Here is a 17469-nt window from a genome sequence, read left to right as displayed (position 1 = left end):
CAACAACCCTCTCTTGTTTTAGATCCATCCATACAGGGACAAGCAAGACAAACAACCATGCTCACTGTGCAGTAAAGTAATGATAATATTTTTTTGGTTCATGGTTCTATCATTTTTTTTCTCACAAGTGAGTGGTTTTGTATTTTTTCCTCTTATTGATCTGAATAAAAAATGGCCAATTTTTTTAGATATATTTTTGGTATGTTTTACAAACCCAGAATAATAGAATGTTTACTGTTAAATTAAATAGTTTTGTGTCTTATCTGGGATTTGTTTTGCTGAGTAAACATCCTCCAGCAGTTATGATTCCATCATTTTTGCCAGGGTTGTGGAACTTTAGGGACATTCAGTACTAGAAGGGACAGTGGCAGGAGAAGCCAAGCAGATGCCATGTAAGACCACAGAGTTGTGCATTAGTAAATGTAGACTTGTCAGGCTCCCTAATTGTTTGGTTTCTGGCCTTTGACTACCTGCTACAATTAATCCTTTTTGTTAGATCGATGAGTAAATTATGTTTACCATGAAATCCAGTCAGTGAGGTGAAACGTTAGGCTTTCCTTGCCTCTAATGCTATCACTCTTTGTTTTCAAAGCTGGATCCTGAAACTTGAGTTCTACGAAGAGTGGTAGAGTTCACCCAGACAGTTTTGTTTGTCCCTCGCAACGGAAGTGGTTTGTTTTATAGGTCTGACAGCTTGTCTTTGTGCTGGAGAGTGAGGCCGCCATGAGAGAGAGCAGTGCAAAGCCAGTGGCAATGATGGACGAGGTGAAACAATTATGCCCTCCCTTACTCGGCTGTTTCCCACATTCCTGCCTCCCATGGCAACTGGCTGCTGCTGCTGCGCACAGCGCCCTGACATAGAAATAGTACTATATCTTGCTCCTGATAACATTACCGGAACACTCAAAACATTTTTAGTGTTGAAGTCAAATTGCTCGTCATGGTTAGCATTTTTTAGCTTATAAGAACTAATAATAAAAGATAAACACACACAAAGAAAAACATAAAGATGACTTATTTTAGGGATGATGTGAGGGTGATGAGACCACAAGCTGTCTGTGTTAAAAACTAGAAAATATACTGCACTTTTTTATTATCTTACAATTCCCTCAGTTTTATGGGTGTTATAAAAATCCAGAGACCTTCTTGCGACAGGATTTGTCTTGATGCCAGTGAGTGCTCAGACCACACACATGGTTGAATTAGGCCTGGTAAATTTGTGACTCTTTCTTGCATCGTTGTGGCATTATTGTGTAAATTATATCTGTCCAGGGACATATAGACACACATACTTTGCAACATCAGACAAAGCACATTACTGTGAAAAGTCTTGAGCCATTTCTTTATATTTTTTTTCCCTCAAGGAGCCAGATAGTCTTTAAATGTTTTGAGCATTGAGCAATTTTTTTTTGGGGACGTTGACTTTTTCATTCATATGAAATCCAGTCCTTGAACCTGATCCCATTATCCACTTAACCCTGACCTGCGAATCATTCAGGCATTGAAAAAAAGATATCCATCTCAAGGTTCTAACAGTGTTGTGTCTACACATAACAGTCAACTTAGCAAGGAAGTCATTTAAATTTGTATTATCAGGCTCTTCATTACTAGAAGCTTGTTGCATAGACACACAATATATATATCATTTGTTTTGTTGCATTGACAAAAAATACCTAAGATGACAGATGCAGAGTACATCCTGGAGTGGTCGCCAGTCTATCTTAGATCAATACAGACACCAACGAGCAACAGCTACTCAGCTGATCCCAGGGTGATTAAATAAAAAAAGTTAAACCATTGAGCTGCTATTTATAATTCTGAGTGAAAATAAGTGGGACTGATTGTGTTCAGAAATTTGTGTTCCTCTCAGGGGTTATTACTGTGACTCTAATACTCTTTATCAAATGTCAAATGTTTTAATTAAACTGCAAAATTAGTGACCATCAGCCTTCAAAGTGCTTTTGCAAAATATTTTTAGTTTGTTACCTGATGCTTATTGCTAAATAGCAAAACATAAAAAATGGTGAACATGGAAAATATATCAGCCAAACAGCAGCATGAGCGTCGACAGCTCATGTTTTGCTTGTGCCAACATACAATATGACATACAATACGACAACATAATACGACCTAAACTGTACTTTTGTGTTTAAAGCTACTTTGCTTTGGGTTGACCAGAAGCCTGACAGCCTAACTTTATATTATTGGATAAAGAAGACTGTAATATATCAAAGAATGAAAGAAAAAAAGACGAGATTATGAAAATGAACGCAATATTTACACTTCATTATCCATACCTAGAACCTGTCTGTTCTGTGTGTGCTCCTGTGGTGGAACTTTCATCAAACATTTTCATGTTTCCTCAGTGCTGCTGACCTGGGTGAACTGCTCCAGTGTCCGTATGGCCACCAGGATCCAGGACGTCTTCACAGTGGGGAAGCTTATGGCATTGGGCCTCATCATTGTGGTTGGTCTGGTGCAGATCTTAAATGGTAATTCTTTCAGTCTAAGTCATTTTACTGCTCCTGTTTATAAACTAAACTAATAAATCAAAAATGTAATTTCATACCAGGCAAGTATGAGGCGCTGACTCCACACGTGGCATTTTCACTGGAGAGGACACCATCAGTCGGACAGATTGCTTTGGCATTCCTGCAGGCATCCTTTGCTTTCAGTGGCTGGAACTTCCTCAATTATGTCACAGAGGAGGTGGTTGAACCCAGACGGTGAATATTTAGAGTTCTCATGACCTTCCAGCATGTCGTTTCTTTCTTTACTCTGCTTGCACAATTGTCAGAAATATGCCAGACCTCGAGGAACATTTTTGTTGAGATTTAGTTTGAAATCTTTTCATTGATAGAAATACTATAGCAAATAATTTAAAGACTTCCAATCCAGTTCAATCCAACTTTTTTTTGTTAAGCACTTTAAAAGAACCACAGTGGACCAAGGTGCTGTACAGGATAAATAAAGACAATAAATAAAAAGGTTAGCAAGAAATTGCAATAAAGAAATGAATAAAAGAGAAATAATTTAAAAAGTGAGAGCATGAGTAAAAATGGCAGCTATACAATAAGAGAAACAATAAAATAAAATAAAATTCAATGTCTCACATAGTGTTAAAAGCCAAGGGGAAAAGATGCGTTTTAAGGAGGGATTTAAAAACAGACAGTGAAGAGGCCTGTCTGATGTGCAGAGGTAGATTGTCCCAAAGTTTTGGAGCTGCAACTGCGAAAGCATAATCCCCTCTGAGCTTCCTCTTAGTTTTGGCACACTCTGGAGCAGCTGGTCAGCTGACCCGAGAGAGCGTGTGGGTGCATATGGGAGTAGAAGCTCAGAGAAGTAGGGTGGGACAAGGCCATTTAGGGACTTAAAAACAATTGAAATCATTCTGAAATGGATCCTGAAGTGTATGGGCAGCCAGTGGAGTGAGGATAAAATGGGGGAAATGTGCTCATATTTGTGTGTGCCAGTTAAAATATGTGTGCCAGCTGCTTCAACTGGAAAAAGCTTGATTTAACAACTGACCCGATGTGGTCCACTTTAAACCCCAGGCTAGTGATGGTGGGTTTGACCACCGGGGTCATGGAACCAACAGTGCTAACCCACCGCTCCAAACATGAAATAAAAATGTCATGGTCCACTGTGTCGAAAGCAGCAGTTAAATCTAACAACACGAGAACAACAGTCACCGGAGTCTGTAGCTAAAAAGGATATCATTAAAAACTCCAAAAAGTGCTGATTCAGTGCTGTGCAGATTTTGAAAACCAGACTGGAAAACCTTCAGAAGGCTATTCTCTTCGAGATAGGCCATTAGTTGACAGTGGACTACCTTTTCAAGGATTTTTTAAATAAAAAGGTAGTTTGGAGAATGGAGAACTACAGGATCTAGACCAGGTTTTTTAATCAGCGGTTGAACTACTGCATGCTTAAAATTTTCAGGGGCTACACCTGAGGACAGACTTCTATTTATGACAGCAGTGACAGATGGCCCTATTGTGGGGAGAACCTCTTTAAGTAGTCGAGGAGGGACAGACCAACAATCTTCTGTAAAAAGGACAGAGTCACTGGCTCAAACTGGTTAAAAACAGCAGAGCAGGGAACAGAGATTGAAGGGTCGTAAGCAGGAGGTGAGATAGGAGCCCTAATAAAAGAGACCTTATCAATAAGTTGGGTAATAGCTATTCATTAAGCTGAGCTGAAAAGACCTAAAAACTGGCAGTAATGGCCAACTTCCTCAGTGGAACCTCAGTGGTTCACCAATTAAGAGGATTTTAGCTAACTTACTTGCAAAATATTGTTTAGTTTTTTGTTCTTTTGTTGGTTTGGTGTGTTTTTTTTATGGGGTTGAGGGAAGATTTGGTAAGGTGAGTGGGGGGATGGGAGTTGGGCTAATGTGCTATCTCTTAGCTGCTTAATATGTTTTTTTCCTGTTTATCGTTTACTTTTCTGTCCCATGACACTCATACTATCTGTGTGCTACCAGTTCTTTATGATTTTTCTAATGGTAAAGCCCCTTTTTTTTTATCAGTAACAGTTTTTGTTTAAAATTGATAGTTGAAGTGGATCGAAATTAAAATTCACCAGACCTCATATTGCTTGGTATCAACCTTTGTGCATGTTTAATTAATTTGGACTTGTGACTCATTTGTACATGGTGTCTGGCTTCGGTCAGGAATCTACCTCGTGCCATCTACATCTCCATTCCACTGGTGACCTTTGTGTACACGCTCACCAACATCGCCTACTTCTCCTCCATGTCACCTGAGGAACTGCTTTCATCCAATGCTGTGGCTGTAGTGAGTAATGTGTTTAAACAATGAGTGGTGGCAAAAGCCTGCAGTCACATTTATGTATAATATAACATTAATAGATAGATAGATAGATAGATAGATAGATAGATAGATAGATAGATAGATAGATAGATAGATAGATAGATAGATAGATAGATAGATAGATAGATAGATACGATACGATACGATACGATACGATAGATACGATACGATAGATTACACGATAGAAAACTTTTAATGTATGTTCTAAATACACCCTGAGAGGATATTTTGAATACTCTTATCAACATAGGAGCAGACAAATATAATTGCTTTATGGAAATGCATATTATATGTATTCTACAATCCAAGACAAATTGTTTTGTCAAAATACTGTCCATTGAACACTGAAACAACATTTGAAATATTCCACAATTGCATGCAAGAACTCAAATGTTTACAACATTTGCACTTGACATCTTGCAGTCAGCTACCTAGTAAGTAGTGTAATAGATCAATGAGTATGCCTATGTTTGAATTCAGCGGCAAATCTTCTGAAGCATTTCTGGTCAATTAGTGTTTCATACTCTTGTTTGCTGCCCTCTATGTTGATTGTTGATATTGTAAATAGTTTGAATATATCTGATGTTGCTACCAAAAGAATAAAAAAAAAAAGCTCAGCTCAGAGACTTCGTTCTACATCCTGAAACAGGTCCGACCTAGCAGGCACAACTAGCTTGTTTCAGTAATGCCCGAACCAGTGTATCAGAAGCAGTGCAAATTAGCTCAGTTACAAACAAGTCCTCATCAACAAGCAGACCTGTTGATAATTAGAAGCTTGTAGTTAACTAACACTTAAGAATGAACCTGATCCAACAAAGACAGGGTATTTCTGTGCCAATTTTAGAGAGCACTTGGACATCCCTTTACAAAAAAAAGTTATTATAATGATAAAAAAACGTTGCTATTGTAACAGGCAAAATGGTGCAGTGATATGGTGGTGATAGTCATGCTGTTAAAATAATGTATTTAAGACATTGCCATGATTGTTTTCTTACCATATCCAAGTAATGTTATTACCTGAATCCAACCGGTAAGTGACAAAAGTGTTTTAGAAAGGTGTTGGTGTATTATCAATGGAATGTAAAGGCGCCACACTTAGCTGCTCCATCCAACCACCCATCCCTCCTCTTGATGAGGACTCTGGCTTCTTAAAAGAAAGACTTTAATGGCGTTCATTCTAATCTGGAAAAACTCAACAGATTCCTGTTTCCCCTCTGCCACTTGTAGGGGTGGTACTTAAGAGGACACAGTTACGAGCCATTTTGAGGACTACAAACAAAGCCTTTATGACTGTTTGAGTGGGAAGACTTGTTGACCACAACCACGTCAGGCAAAAAAGTTAAGGCATGCTTTTTTTGGCAGTGAATAAGGGTGCACACGGCAGTGATTTGTGAGGCGCAAATCTCAGTAGATAAGTCTCTGTAATTGATTTAAATACTCTCCTTGCTAAATTTATGGCAAACTTCCATAATATTACATCACATATTTACTTCATCTACATCGTATTTATTACATCACTGGGCAAGGCGCACAGATCAGTATCCATGCCTTCTAGATACAAATGTACTACTGTGCCTCACTAATTGATGCCAACTGATGGTAATGCTTTTAATGCTAATCTAAAGTGTTCGAGTACATCTGGGCTTTAGAGTCTACAGTGTCCAAATGATGTGCTCAGGCAATGCATTGAGTTGTGAGCTGAGCTGATCTATGATAAACTAGAACCATTCCCATATTCCATTGAGTCATAGACATGTTTCACGTAGGGATTTTAGATGTTATGCCAATTATTTTTTATGAAGTAAACATCCAGAAATGAAATATAGACTAATTGCTGTAATACACTGAAATCACTTAAGAACACCTGAGCTATGTCTCGTGCATATGCATTGAATCATTGTGAATTAAAAGTGATCATTTTGGTTAGCTTAGAACAGTGGATTGAATTGAATATATTTTGGTGTCAGAAAACATGAATTAATGCTCTGACTAAGGACTCTTTCATTTTTAAATTTTATGTAACCTCTTGTCACTGTGTAAGACATCCAGAAATTGACCAAATTAAGACGGATATCCCTGATTATGGTAATCAGGGATATCCGTCTTAACGAAGACAACCTTTAAGACAGCCCAGGCTCAACTTGACTCTACTATACAGTGCTAGCTGAGGCACAGCGTCCATCAGTCAAAAGTGTCACATTACATGCACATCAGCTTAGCTGTACCCTAACCTTAAACGGGATTTCCTATAGCATTGGCATATTTTTCTTGCAGGTTGGTGTAGGGCAGATATTTGCAAACTACATAGATGCATGCACACGTCTAGCATGCTGACAAGAATCTTGTCTATGGTTTCTTTGTTTTTGTAATTGTTGGGCATCTGTTAAATTACACTCTTGGCTGAGCCAGATAGAATGACAGGAAATGCATCTTTTTGATGGAGAATTGCTTGTTAGGCCTAACATCTTTCAAATCAAACCCTTAGGAAAATACACTTGAAAGATGACCTTGTATAACACATTATCTCTATATCATATTGAGGATTTGTTTCAGGAATGTATATGTCAGTTTTTTCCCCGTTGTTCTGCTGTTCAGACATTTGGGGAGAAGTTGCTCGGAGGCTTTTCTGTCATCATGCCAATCTCAGTGGCCCTGTCCACATTTGGAGGAATCAACGGCTACCTGTTCACCTCTTCCAGGTGAGCCTAAATTCCTGTTTCAGCATGCTGCACGCTGATGCTGTGTGATCACAGCTGCTGATCATTTGCATTATGTTTCTGCAGGCTGTGTTTCTCAGGAGCCAGAGAGGGCCACCTGCCCAGCCTGCTCGCTATGATCCACTATAAGAACTGTACACCCATCCCAGCCCTACTGGTTTGCGTATGTGCTGTCTCACATTGATATCTCAGATATTACATTTTGCCTTACCTTTTGTTTTCTTATACAGTATTTTGATAGTATTTTAATTAAATTATTTTAAACCATGTGGTTTAATTGAGTAGATTATCAATTTTGTAGATTCATGATATCTTTTGACTGTTAACAAACATAATCCAGGGTATATGAAATATGACAGACAATCCAATATAAAGCCAAGCTACATTTTATTTACATAGTCTTCCAAACACTAATATGTTTCAGTTTTATGCTTGTTGTTCTTTGGCCAGCTGAATCTGTCATGAAACTAATTACCTCGCAAGGAAGTTTTCCCATGTACAGTATTGTATTATTGCAGCTTTACTTCAGATCAATTCAATAATACTTTATTAATCCACAAAGGATTAGATAAATCCAAATAGATATAGAAATAGATATGTCTTATACATAGATAACAAAATAAAGCAAAATAGATTTAAATTTAAAAACAAAAATTTGTGTACAAACTTTTATAAATTTGAAATGTTGTGGAGAGAGGTTTGACTGAAATTCTCAGATATTGCCGTGAATAGATTGGGGTGTTGTTTTTTAGCTTAGCAACAGTTTAGCTGATGAGGTCACACACAGCGTTGGCAGTTAACATATGAACATTCAGAAAACATTAATAGACACTGGCAGCCAACAGTTCCACATCTGGGGTGCAGAAACACTCCTAGTGTTAGCAAGCTGCAATCCTTCCTCTGTGTTGCTGCTCTTTCTGCCCATAAAAGCCAAGTAGATAGGGGTTAGAGTTGTTTCTGAAATCATGTCCAGAGCACTGCAACTGCAATGTGCTACCAATTGTTTGGTGTCTTTCTAGAACCATCTATTAATTGTACAAAACTACTATTTGGTCTGTAAATATTTGGAAGTTGACTTGTCCAGGGTGTACCCTGCCTCTCACCTGCTGTGATAGGTTCAAGCACCCCCCCTAAAATACCCTGAACTAGATTAAGCGGGTATAGAAAATGGATTGATAATTGGAAATTGACTAAATTTCCAATTATTATTATGACAAAACATATTCAGTGTCATAGTTTGAATAGTTTAAAGTTAATCTATTTAAAAGACTGTCTGCCTGAACAAACGCTACATGGGCACGTTTTGGGGAGAAATACAGATACAACCAATAATTAGATTAATAGAATATATGATCATAATGGTTGTGAGGGTGTCCATGACTGTGGAAGTCATGCGTTTTTAAAAAAAAATTATAACCAACAGTTTATTTTATGTATTACCCTGACCATGTGATTTTACAGCTTGGATGGATGAATGGATCCATCCATCCATTGTCATCTGTTTATCCAATGTTGTGTCTCGGAAGCTCCAGGTTCAGGAGAGAAACTCATACATCCTTATCCCTAGCGAAACTCTCCAGCTCCTCCTAGGGGATTCCAAGGCCAGAATTGGCTATATAATCCCTCTAACGAGTTCTGGGTCTGCCTCGGGCCTCCTCCCAGTAGGAGATGTAGGGGAAAACCTCCAAAGGGAAACAAATAGGAGGTATCCTAACCAGCTGCACAAACGACCTCAGCTGATGCCTTTTGATGCGGAGGAGCAGTGATTCTACTCTGATTTCAATTCAACTAGTTCAGTACAGTTTTATTTATATAGTGCCAAATCACAACAAACGTCATCTTAAGGCACTTCAATAATATAGTCCAATTCTAGCCAATTCAAAAACAATTTTCTATCTAAGGAAACCAACGTATTGCACCGAAACTTCTCTGCCGTCCAATCTCCTATCCTGAGCATGTATGAGGCGACTGTGGAGAGAAACGACTTCCTTTTAACAGGAAGAAACCTCTGGCAGAGCCAGAGCCGAAAGTCTTGACCAGCTGGGGGTTTAAGAGGACAGAAAAGAAGGGACAACAAGCACCATAACACCATTCAAAGGATACCTGTTGAGACAGTCTATGGACAGACAGAGACTACAGACATAGGTAATAGTAAAGGAGGAGGGATTGCAGTGCTTTTTAACGACACATGGTGAAATCCTGGCCATGTCACAGAGAAGGAGTAAATCTACATCCAACTGTTGAACTGTTGGCTGTAACGTTCTTATCATGTTGTCAACCTCTCACTGCTATACTCCAACTTACTAAATGATTGTCAGCTGATTTATTTTATTTAATTATCTATGTTTGAAAATAGCATTTCTTTAATAATAATTTAAACTGCAGCAATATAATTTCCCTTTGGGGATTGATAAAGTTTTGTTGAATTGAATTCAATTGCCTATCTGTAGCCAGGTATAAAAATTAAAGCTGGAGGTTGTCTGGACCTGCAGATTTTTTAGAATTTAGGTGTCTCTTTAAAGCAATAGAAACTTCACTGACAGAGAATTCAGTAAATTAAAAATTGTGGTTAAGACACAAAGCCCCAACACTGTACCAGGGTCTAGAGAATAACAGAGGAACTTCTACACTGTATATAAGAGACAGATGGGTAAAAGAAAGTAATATACCATTAACTGAAGAGGACTGGCATAACATATGTGATGTACGGCGAACCACCACCAGCTCCAGGATGTGCAAAAAATGTTGCTGGGAAAATATAATCAGGTTCTTTATTGCTCCCAAAACAATGTGCAAATTTTCAATTACACAACAAACATGCTGGAGACGATGTGGAGAGCGGGATGCAGACCACAGTCATGTTTTTTGGGAATGTACTAAAATGAGAAATTATTGGTATGATGTGTGGGTAGAATTGAAAACAATACTGGGATATGAACTACCAAAGTCAGGTGAGATATTATACCTGTGTAATCTGATAAGGGAAAATGTACAATATGAAGACGAATGTCTGGTAAAAATTCTGCTGGCTGCGGCCAAGAAGCCAATTACCAGTAAATGGACCCTCCCACTCGGAGGAACTGGCTGGATACAGTCGAGGAGATAATTAACATGGAAAGACTCGCATATATATAGAGCGAGAGACTCCAGCAAACAAAATTGGATAAGAAATGCGAAAAATGGACAGGATACAAATCTCAAAGCAGATACACCACCAAAAACCTTTGATTGATGTCAGAGACATTTGAGTATTATTTCTAAGAACATGTACCCCACTGATGCTGTGCTGTGTTCTTTACTGTTCTATACCAAAAATTAATAAAATGAGTATAAAAAAAAAAAAATAAAAAAAGCCCTTTGTGTGGAGCCAAAAAGTTGGTGGTTATCCATGAGAAACTGTGTCAAACAGGGAGCTGGAGGATTTTAGCCAGTCAGCCTCAGAACCAGACTTCCCAGCAACCACTCACCAGCTTGGAAGTGAACCAGGGGCTGTCACGGCCCTTTACTCTGAGCAGGTGAAAAGGAGCATCTTTATCTATGAAAATAATAAATTTGTCACAGAAATACTTTAATACAAAATATAACCATAGTTAAAATCATACATATTCCAGGGAAATAAGTGCTTAAAATTTATTTTTTTAATTAAACGTGGCCTAACGTGTTTTTTTTTCTTTTAGCATCCCTAACAGCATCAACTGTAGCAATCACTTAAATCATTGGCAAAGACCCAGATTGCAGAGTATTTATGGGGCATATTAATAATAAAAAGATCAACAAGAGATTATTTGCCTGAACATTTATGATTAGGATAAGTGGGGAAATCAATAAGTAGTAACTTATTGATAAACAACATCTTACTAAGTAATAACTTAGTAAGATTGAAATAAGGCAATATATTTTTAAATCATTAGACACAGCCAATCCCAGTTAAAATCACAGGATGAGTTCCTTTAAATGAAATTTAGATAAAAAGCTGCTCTGTTGACACTAAAGTGTCAGCGGTGGCTGAAGGGGGCCTATATTAGCCAACAACTGTTAAAAACTGATCACCAGACAAACCAATAATTAATGCCAAAATTTCAAATAGCTCAAGAACAGATTTAGAGAGCAAAACTTGTGAGGGAAGACTAGATTCCCCATATATTGCTGTATTGATTTGAAAGAGTCATGGAGAACCTTAATGACCATGAGCTGTGAATTGGCTTGAGCTCCTTCAACATTCATGACATTGTTATACTTTGCCATGTTTTACAGTGTACTGCTACCATTGTTATACTGTGCATTGGAGAAACACACAACCTGATCAACTACGTCTCCTTCATCAACTATCTATCATATGGTGTCACCATCGCAGGTCTGCTGTACTACCGCTGGAAGATACCCAACCTATACCGGCCTATTAAGGTTCAACCAACAAAATCAGTGTCAGAAGTGACCACCCATTATGAACACGTAGTCATTTTCTGTTATTTGTATTTGTAAACTACCATCACATTTGCCTTGTGTCTTCTTCCTCAGGTAAACCTACTGGTTCCTGTGTGCTACCTAATGTTCTGGGCAGTGCTGCTGGGATTCAGTCTTTACTCAGAGCCGGTGGTTTGTGGTGTTGGTCTGGTAATTATGCTTACGGGTGTACCTGTCTACTTCCTGGGTGTCCACTGGAAAGAAAAACCAAAATGCATCTACAATTTTATTGGTAAGTTTTAAAAAAGTTCTTATTTTAAGAATTTGGTTTGACCCCTACTCTTTCTAAAATAGCTAATACATATATCCTGACTTGTTTTTCTGCAGAGAGGGCAACATACGTGGGCCAGAGGTTGTGTTTCGTGGTCTTTCCTCAGTTTGACCCCACTGAGATTGCCAGTCCTTCAGAGCGGACTGGTCGGTCATCAGGCAGGAGCAGTTTCTCTGACAATTCTTAAAACCCTTTTCTGAATATGTCAATATCTTTGTGATTTTACTGCAGTTTCACTCTATCATTATGTAAGCTCAGGCATCTGTTCCTGTCATGGGAACCTCCTGTCTGATCTTTGATACTGAAAGACTCAGTTGTTTCTTATAGTCCAGTGGAAATGCCCTCTGTTCTGTCTGGGCTGCATGCACTTTTTGTTTTCATTAACTCGTCAAGCACAACAATCTAATGGCCACAGTGCCATGCTGTGAAAATGTCTTGTCTTCATTTTGAACCCATTTGTAGCTTTCTCTGTAATATGATGGATCAATGACTGACAATTCCATGCTTACTCCTTCTGAATATTACTGGTGTTTTATTGTGCCTCAAGATCTTTTTACACCAAATCCAAAACAAAATTATTGTCAGAAACTCGCATATTTTGTATAGAGCAAATTATTTCATAAACCTAAAAGAATACTTCTATTGACATGCACACTGAGCACAAACTCCACAGTGCCCATGGGTCTTTGCTCCTTCCACCTGCTGTTTAACCACTTTAATCATTATGCAACTTTGCATTAGTGCACCTAATGTATACTTTTCAGGGGTTTCTCCAATGATATGTTTGATCCCACAGTAAAAGATGGGTTGAGACATCATGTCAAATGTGAATATCTTTACAAATTGCTAACGTACACCCAACAAACAGAAACTTGGAGCTCTGTTGGCTGCTAATAATGTAAATCATCTAATGACCAACATGGAACAAAAGCTTAATCATTATCATATTGTGCAGTTCACTCCATGTCTTGTTACTGTGATTTCTGACTGTGAGTGGAGGGATGTCATTATTATCTTTTTCGACGTTGGACCACATTTTTGGTCCACAATGAAACATCTCTACCTCTACAAAAGAATTTACAGATTTTTTGGAGGGCAAATAGTAATGTTCTCCAAGAACTAAGTCATTATAATGATTTTATTTAATCTATCCCGTGACTTCACTCAGCTATCATTTGGAAAATTTGTGTAAACCTTTTTTTGTTTGTGTGTGTGTGTGATTTGATCAATCCAGCTAACTCTCAGGAGTTTGCCTTCACCCCAGATAAGGATAAATTCTGTGGTTTACAACAAGATCATTTAGTTACAGAGAATTTAATTGTATTTTCACCTCAGAATGAATTTGACAGTTTTGGTCTCCTTCTGATTTTCCATGTAGCGCCACTATCACAACTTCAACATTTTAACTTGTTCAATGCTTTTGACCTCAGTTTACCCATATGTGTAGTTATAGTTAAAAATGGTTAGCATCCTAGATTAAGACGGCAGTGTGTGAGTGTGTTGATATCATCTGGAAGCATTGCTGTACCTCATAACAGCAGCACAGAGCTGCTGGTATGGCTGTACTGTTGACTTTTTTGTTTGTTTCTTTTGTTAGAAAGTCATTGATTATATTCTTTTTATGTTTATCATTTGAAGGTCTTAAGCACAAACCATTTATGACATGACTAAGCTAAATAATAAGCAACATAATTCCATATGTCATTGGATAAACATAGGAAGTTAAGTGATAAGTGCTCTCATCCCCAAGACAGATACTGTTAGGAATTGAGTGTGTATTCGAATTAAATGTTTTGCCATATTCATTGGCTTTAATCCCATTAGACAATATTTCAGACTACTGTAAGTTGTTTTGATTAGCTTATTCTTTTTCATTTTCCAGACAGCATTATATTTTCAAAGTATAACATAAAAATGTTATAGAAGTACAAATACATTTACTCAGTATAACATGAAAAATGCATTGACATCACCAGTCAAACAAGGGAGGGCAAGGGTTGCAGCTGGTTGAACATAGCTATAACAAAGATCAGGTAGGAAAGGGCGATTTATTCATAGTCAGTGTTAGATTATAGTTTACAGATTAGTTACTTTATTTGATGAATTTCTGTAAGAGCAGTTATTTGCTGTTTGCTGCTAACAAATTAATTGCAAACTTTGTTACAGTGACAAAGGATCTAAATTCTAACCAGTTACTCCAGGAGATACTCATTTGTCTTTGAATATAAGCAGTAAATAATACAGGTTTCACTTTTCTCAGAAACACAGATGGAAGTTACTCTCAGTGAGAGATTGTACTGAATTTCTAAAGCAATGGAACAGTGCAGGTCAGATGTGGTTGTTATGTTATTATGTTATTCTCTGTGTTGCATAACTTTCTAAGTTGCCTTTTACTCATGGGGTTTGCAGAGTTATCTATATAGATAATCTTGAAGCCTCGAACATGTTTTGAACATGAAATGAAGGTAACACCACAGCTGACCTGTACTTGCTTTATGGAGCAGCTCCTCTGTTTAGTGAAGTCCTGCTGACCATACAAGTCTTGATCAAAAAATCAGCTATTGGGACAGTTTCAGTTCCATTCAACAGAATGCTGGCTTTTTGGTAAGAATGTCAAAAGCACCATTTACGGAGTGTCATCAACTGCTTTGTTAAGGGTTGATTAATCACTTATTAATGTTTTACAGACCCTTTTAATAGTTTTGCCTAATGTTTTTTTTTGAGAAAATAAAGGCAAGGAGTGTTATGCTAAAGCAGTAATTTCTTGCAAGCCCAAAACTATTCTTATTAATGGCTTATAAATGCTTTATTAAACATTATTAAATGGCTCATCAACCAGTAAGCGAGCCATAAATGACATCTTATAAACTATGAATAAAGGGTAAGGGCAAATGGTGCTGTGTGTGACTGTTTTATTTAATGATCTTACACAACTAAGACATCAAATAGAAATTCACAAATTGAAATTTCCCACATTGTGCAAAAACATAATAGATACAAACAACTTTGTAGTTTTTTTATAAATACATATTAACTGCATATTCAGATGTGATTTATCAACTGATTCATTATATTAGATTTGAATTAATTTTGTGGGTGCTCTTTGTTTTGATGATTTTATAGTTATTTGAAAATACTTTGGTCCTTAGTGATCTCTTCCTTTGAAATGCTGTATGTAAATGGATTTAAACCAACTAGATGCTGCATAAAACACTGCTGTTTCTTGCACAAGATGAGTAATCTATAGTTAACAAAGTATTTGAGTTAACTTTACCTGCTGGTCTCAGCCCAGTCCTGCAGTTAGATGGAATTTATTATTGACTTCTACTGTTTTACTAATCAGACACTTAAAAATCCTTCAAACCCTTTCTTCATGATTTTTTTTTACAAAGCAAGAGTCTAACTTTTATGTGGTACCTTACTGTATGTTATGTACTGTGTATTATTAAGTCAGTCTAATGCAAGATTTGAATGAGACAGAATAGGTCTTTTTTTATAAACAAATATCACACATAAAGCTCCACTTATTCTTGATAAGTACTGGATTTCTCATATCTACTGCTCAAGTAGATAGTGATAAATAGGTACCCGTGTGATACCTATTTATATTCTTTGATATAACATGTACCAAGCAAGTATTACCACTGATATATCCATTGGACAGAACAAAAGGAGTTAGTTTAGACATTGGCCACATAGCATTGCATGTGACACGATTCGAAAACTATCATTGAGTTTTCTTATCATCCTATATGTGTTACAGCAGAGGAAGGATACGTTTGTCATATTTGTAAAAACAGTCTATTCTTCAGTTAGCCATTAATCTAGATCAGTTTTGAGGAAAAATTGTCTCTGTGGTTTACATTGTTGAGATTTAGACTTGAACAGACCATGCTAGTCTGTGAACCCTCAAGCGATGTCTCATTTATATTTTACATGCCAACAAAGCAGTGCATTTACCTTTTGAAGTTACTGTGTAATACATGAATGTATTTTTTACTTAACAGAAATATATCTCGTCCCCCATTCAACCGTTTATTTTAAAGAGTAATTGCATCTATTTTTAACTTTTTGCAGTAGAGTGGTGTCTCTACTTTTTGGGTACTTAAAGCAGTAATACAATGCTTTTCAATTTAGTCTGTTTAATCGGTTACTCAGTAAAAAAAAAAAGAAACACTTCTAACCGATCTATGATAAAATTGGGACGCAGTCTTATTTGTTTGTGGCCAGGTATATTAGTCCTTACCCTGTATATACTATATATACTTGTATTTTTCCTATTTTTTCGCTTCTACATGAATGTAGAGCTCATCTGATGCTTACACAGCTGGAACCTTGACATAAGACTGTTGGATTTTATCACAAAACCAAACATGATTGCTTGCAGAAATAAGTCAATGAAAATATTTGGTTAGACAGGTCATCAATTAGTGGCGATTGCTGTAAGTGATGATTTCTGACATTTTGGTTTTCTAATCATAACCAGATTAGATTTTCATTTCAACTAATAGGCCTGTTTACATTGTATGTGTCCTTACTCAAAACATAATTGCTTTCAAGGGTTACTCAAATAATATAGATCTTTTTTAAACACGAATGTTCAGTACATTAGTATGGATTAGTTCTGCTATTAGTTGAATGAATGAGTGAATGAATGAATAAATAATGGAGAAATCAAGGCACAGGATCTGCTGCAGCTGGTGTCATCACAAATTTATCTTCAAATAAAAGCATATTTATGCTGTATATTTCTTGTAAAACATTCAGTGTTTTACAATGAGATTATTACGTGGAACATCAACTTGAATGGTTTGGAATGCACTTTTTTGTAAAAATGAAAGACTACAGCGGCACAATAAATTGATTTGAAATTTGAACTGGACACATTATGCTTTTTGTCTGTTGGAGCATTTCTGATGGGCTGAGGTACTGAGTATGTGAAAAAAAAATTAGATTTCAGTGACACAACCAAAATACAAAGGGTTCGTGTTCATTTTGATTTTGATCTACCGGGAGCGTATCAGAAGCGTCACTCTCGCAGAAAATAGTTTTATTTCGAAAACCAACCGGATTTTCTTGCGTTTCACAAATTCAACTTCCTTTTTTTTTTTTTTTTTTTTACCATTAACCATCAAAAAAATAAAATAAAATCATGACAGCACATTGTGGTATTTCATGTTTT

The 17469-nt window shown here is 37.0% G+C and overlaps 1 protein-coding gene across 1 annotated transcript in view; it reads left to right on the top strand.

The window, feature by feature from the left end:
• Positions 1 to 17350, top strand: part of slc7a10b (solute carrier family 7 member 10b) — a 39380-nt gene extending 22030 nt beyond the window's left edge. Inside the window, exons 4-11 of the mRNA XM_072386506.1 lie at positions 2367 to 2492; positions 2573 to 2726; positions 4676 to 4799; positions 7431 to 7534; positions 7619 to 7715; positions 11807 to 11956; positions 12071 to 12248; positions 12344 to 17350. Of these exons, the coding sequence (XP_072242607.1) occupies positions 2367 to 2492; positions 2573 to 2726; positions 4676 to 4799; positions 7431 to 7534; positions 7619 to 7715; positions 11807 to 11956; positions 12071 to 12248; positions 12344 to 12474 (1064 nt within the window). The 3' untranslated portion in view covers positions 12475 to 17350. The remainder of the gene's footprint in view (positions 1 to 2366; positions 2493 to 2572; positions 2727 to 4675; positions 4800 to 7430; positions 7535 to 7618; positions 7716 to 11806; positions 11957 to 12070; positions 12249 to 12343) is intronic.
• The last annotated feature ends 119 nt before the right edge of the window (positions 17351 to 17469 follow it).

Source organism: Leuresthes tenuis, unplaced genomic scaffold (genome assembly GCF_036924035.1).
Source record: "Leuresthes tenuis unplaced genomic scaffold, fLeuTen1.0.hap1 SCAF_5, whole genome shotgun sequence".
In the NCBI taxonomy this organism is placed as follows: domain Eukaryota; kingdom Metazoa; phylum Chordata; class Actinopteri; order Atheriniformes; family Atherinopsidae; genus Leuresthes; species Leuresthes tenuis.
This window is presented reverse-complemented; position numbering and strand designations above follow the sequence as displayed.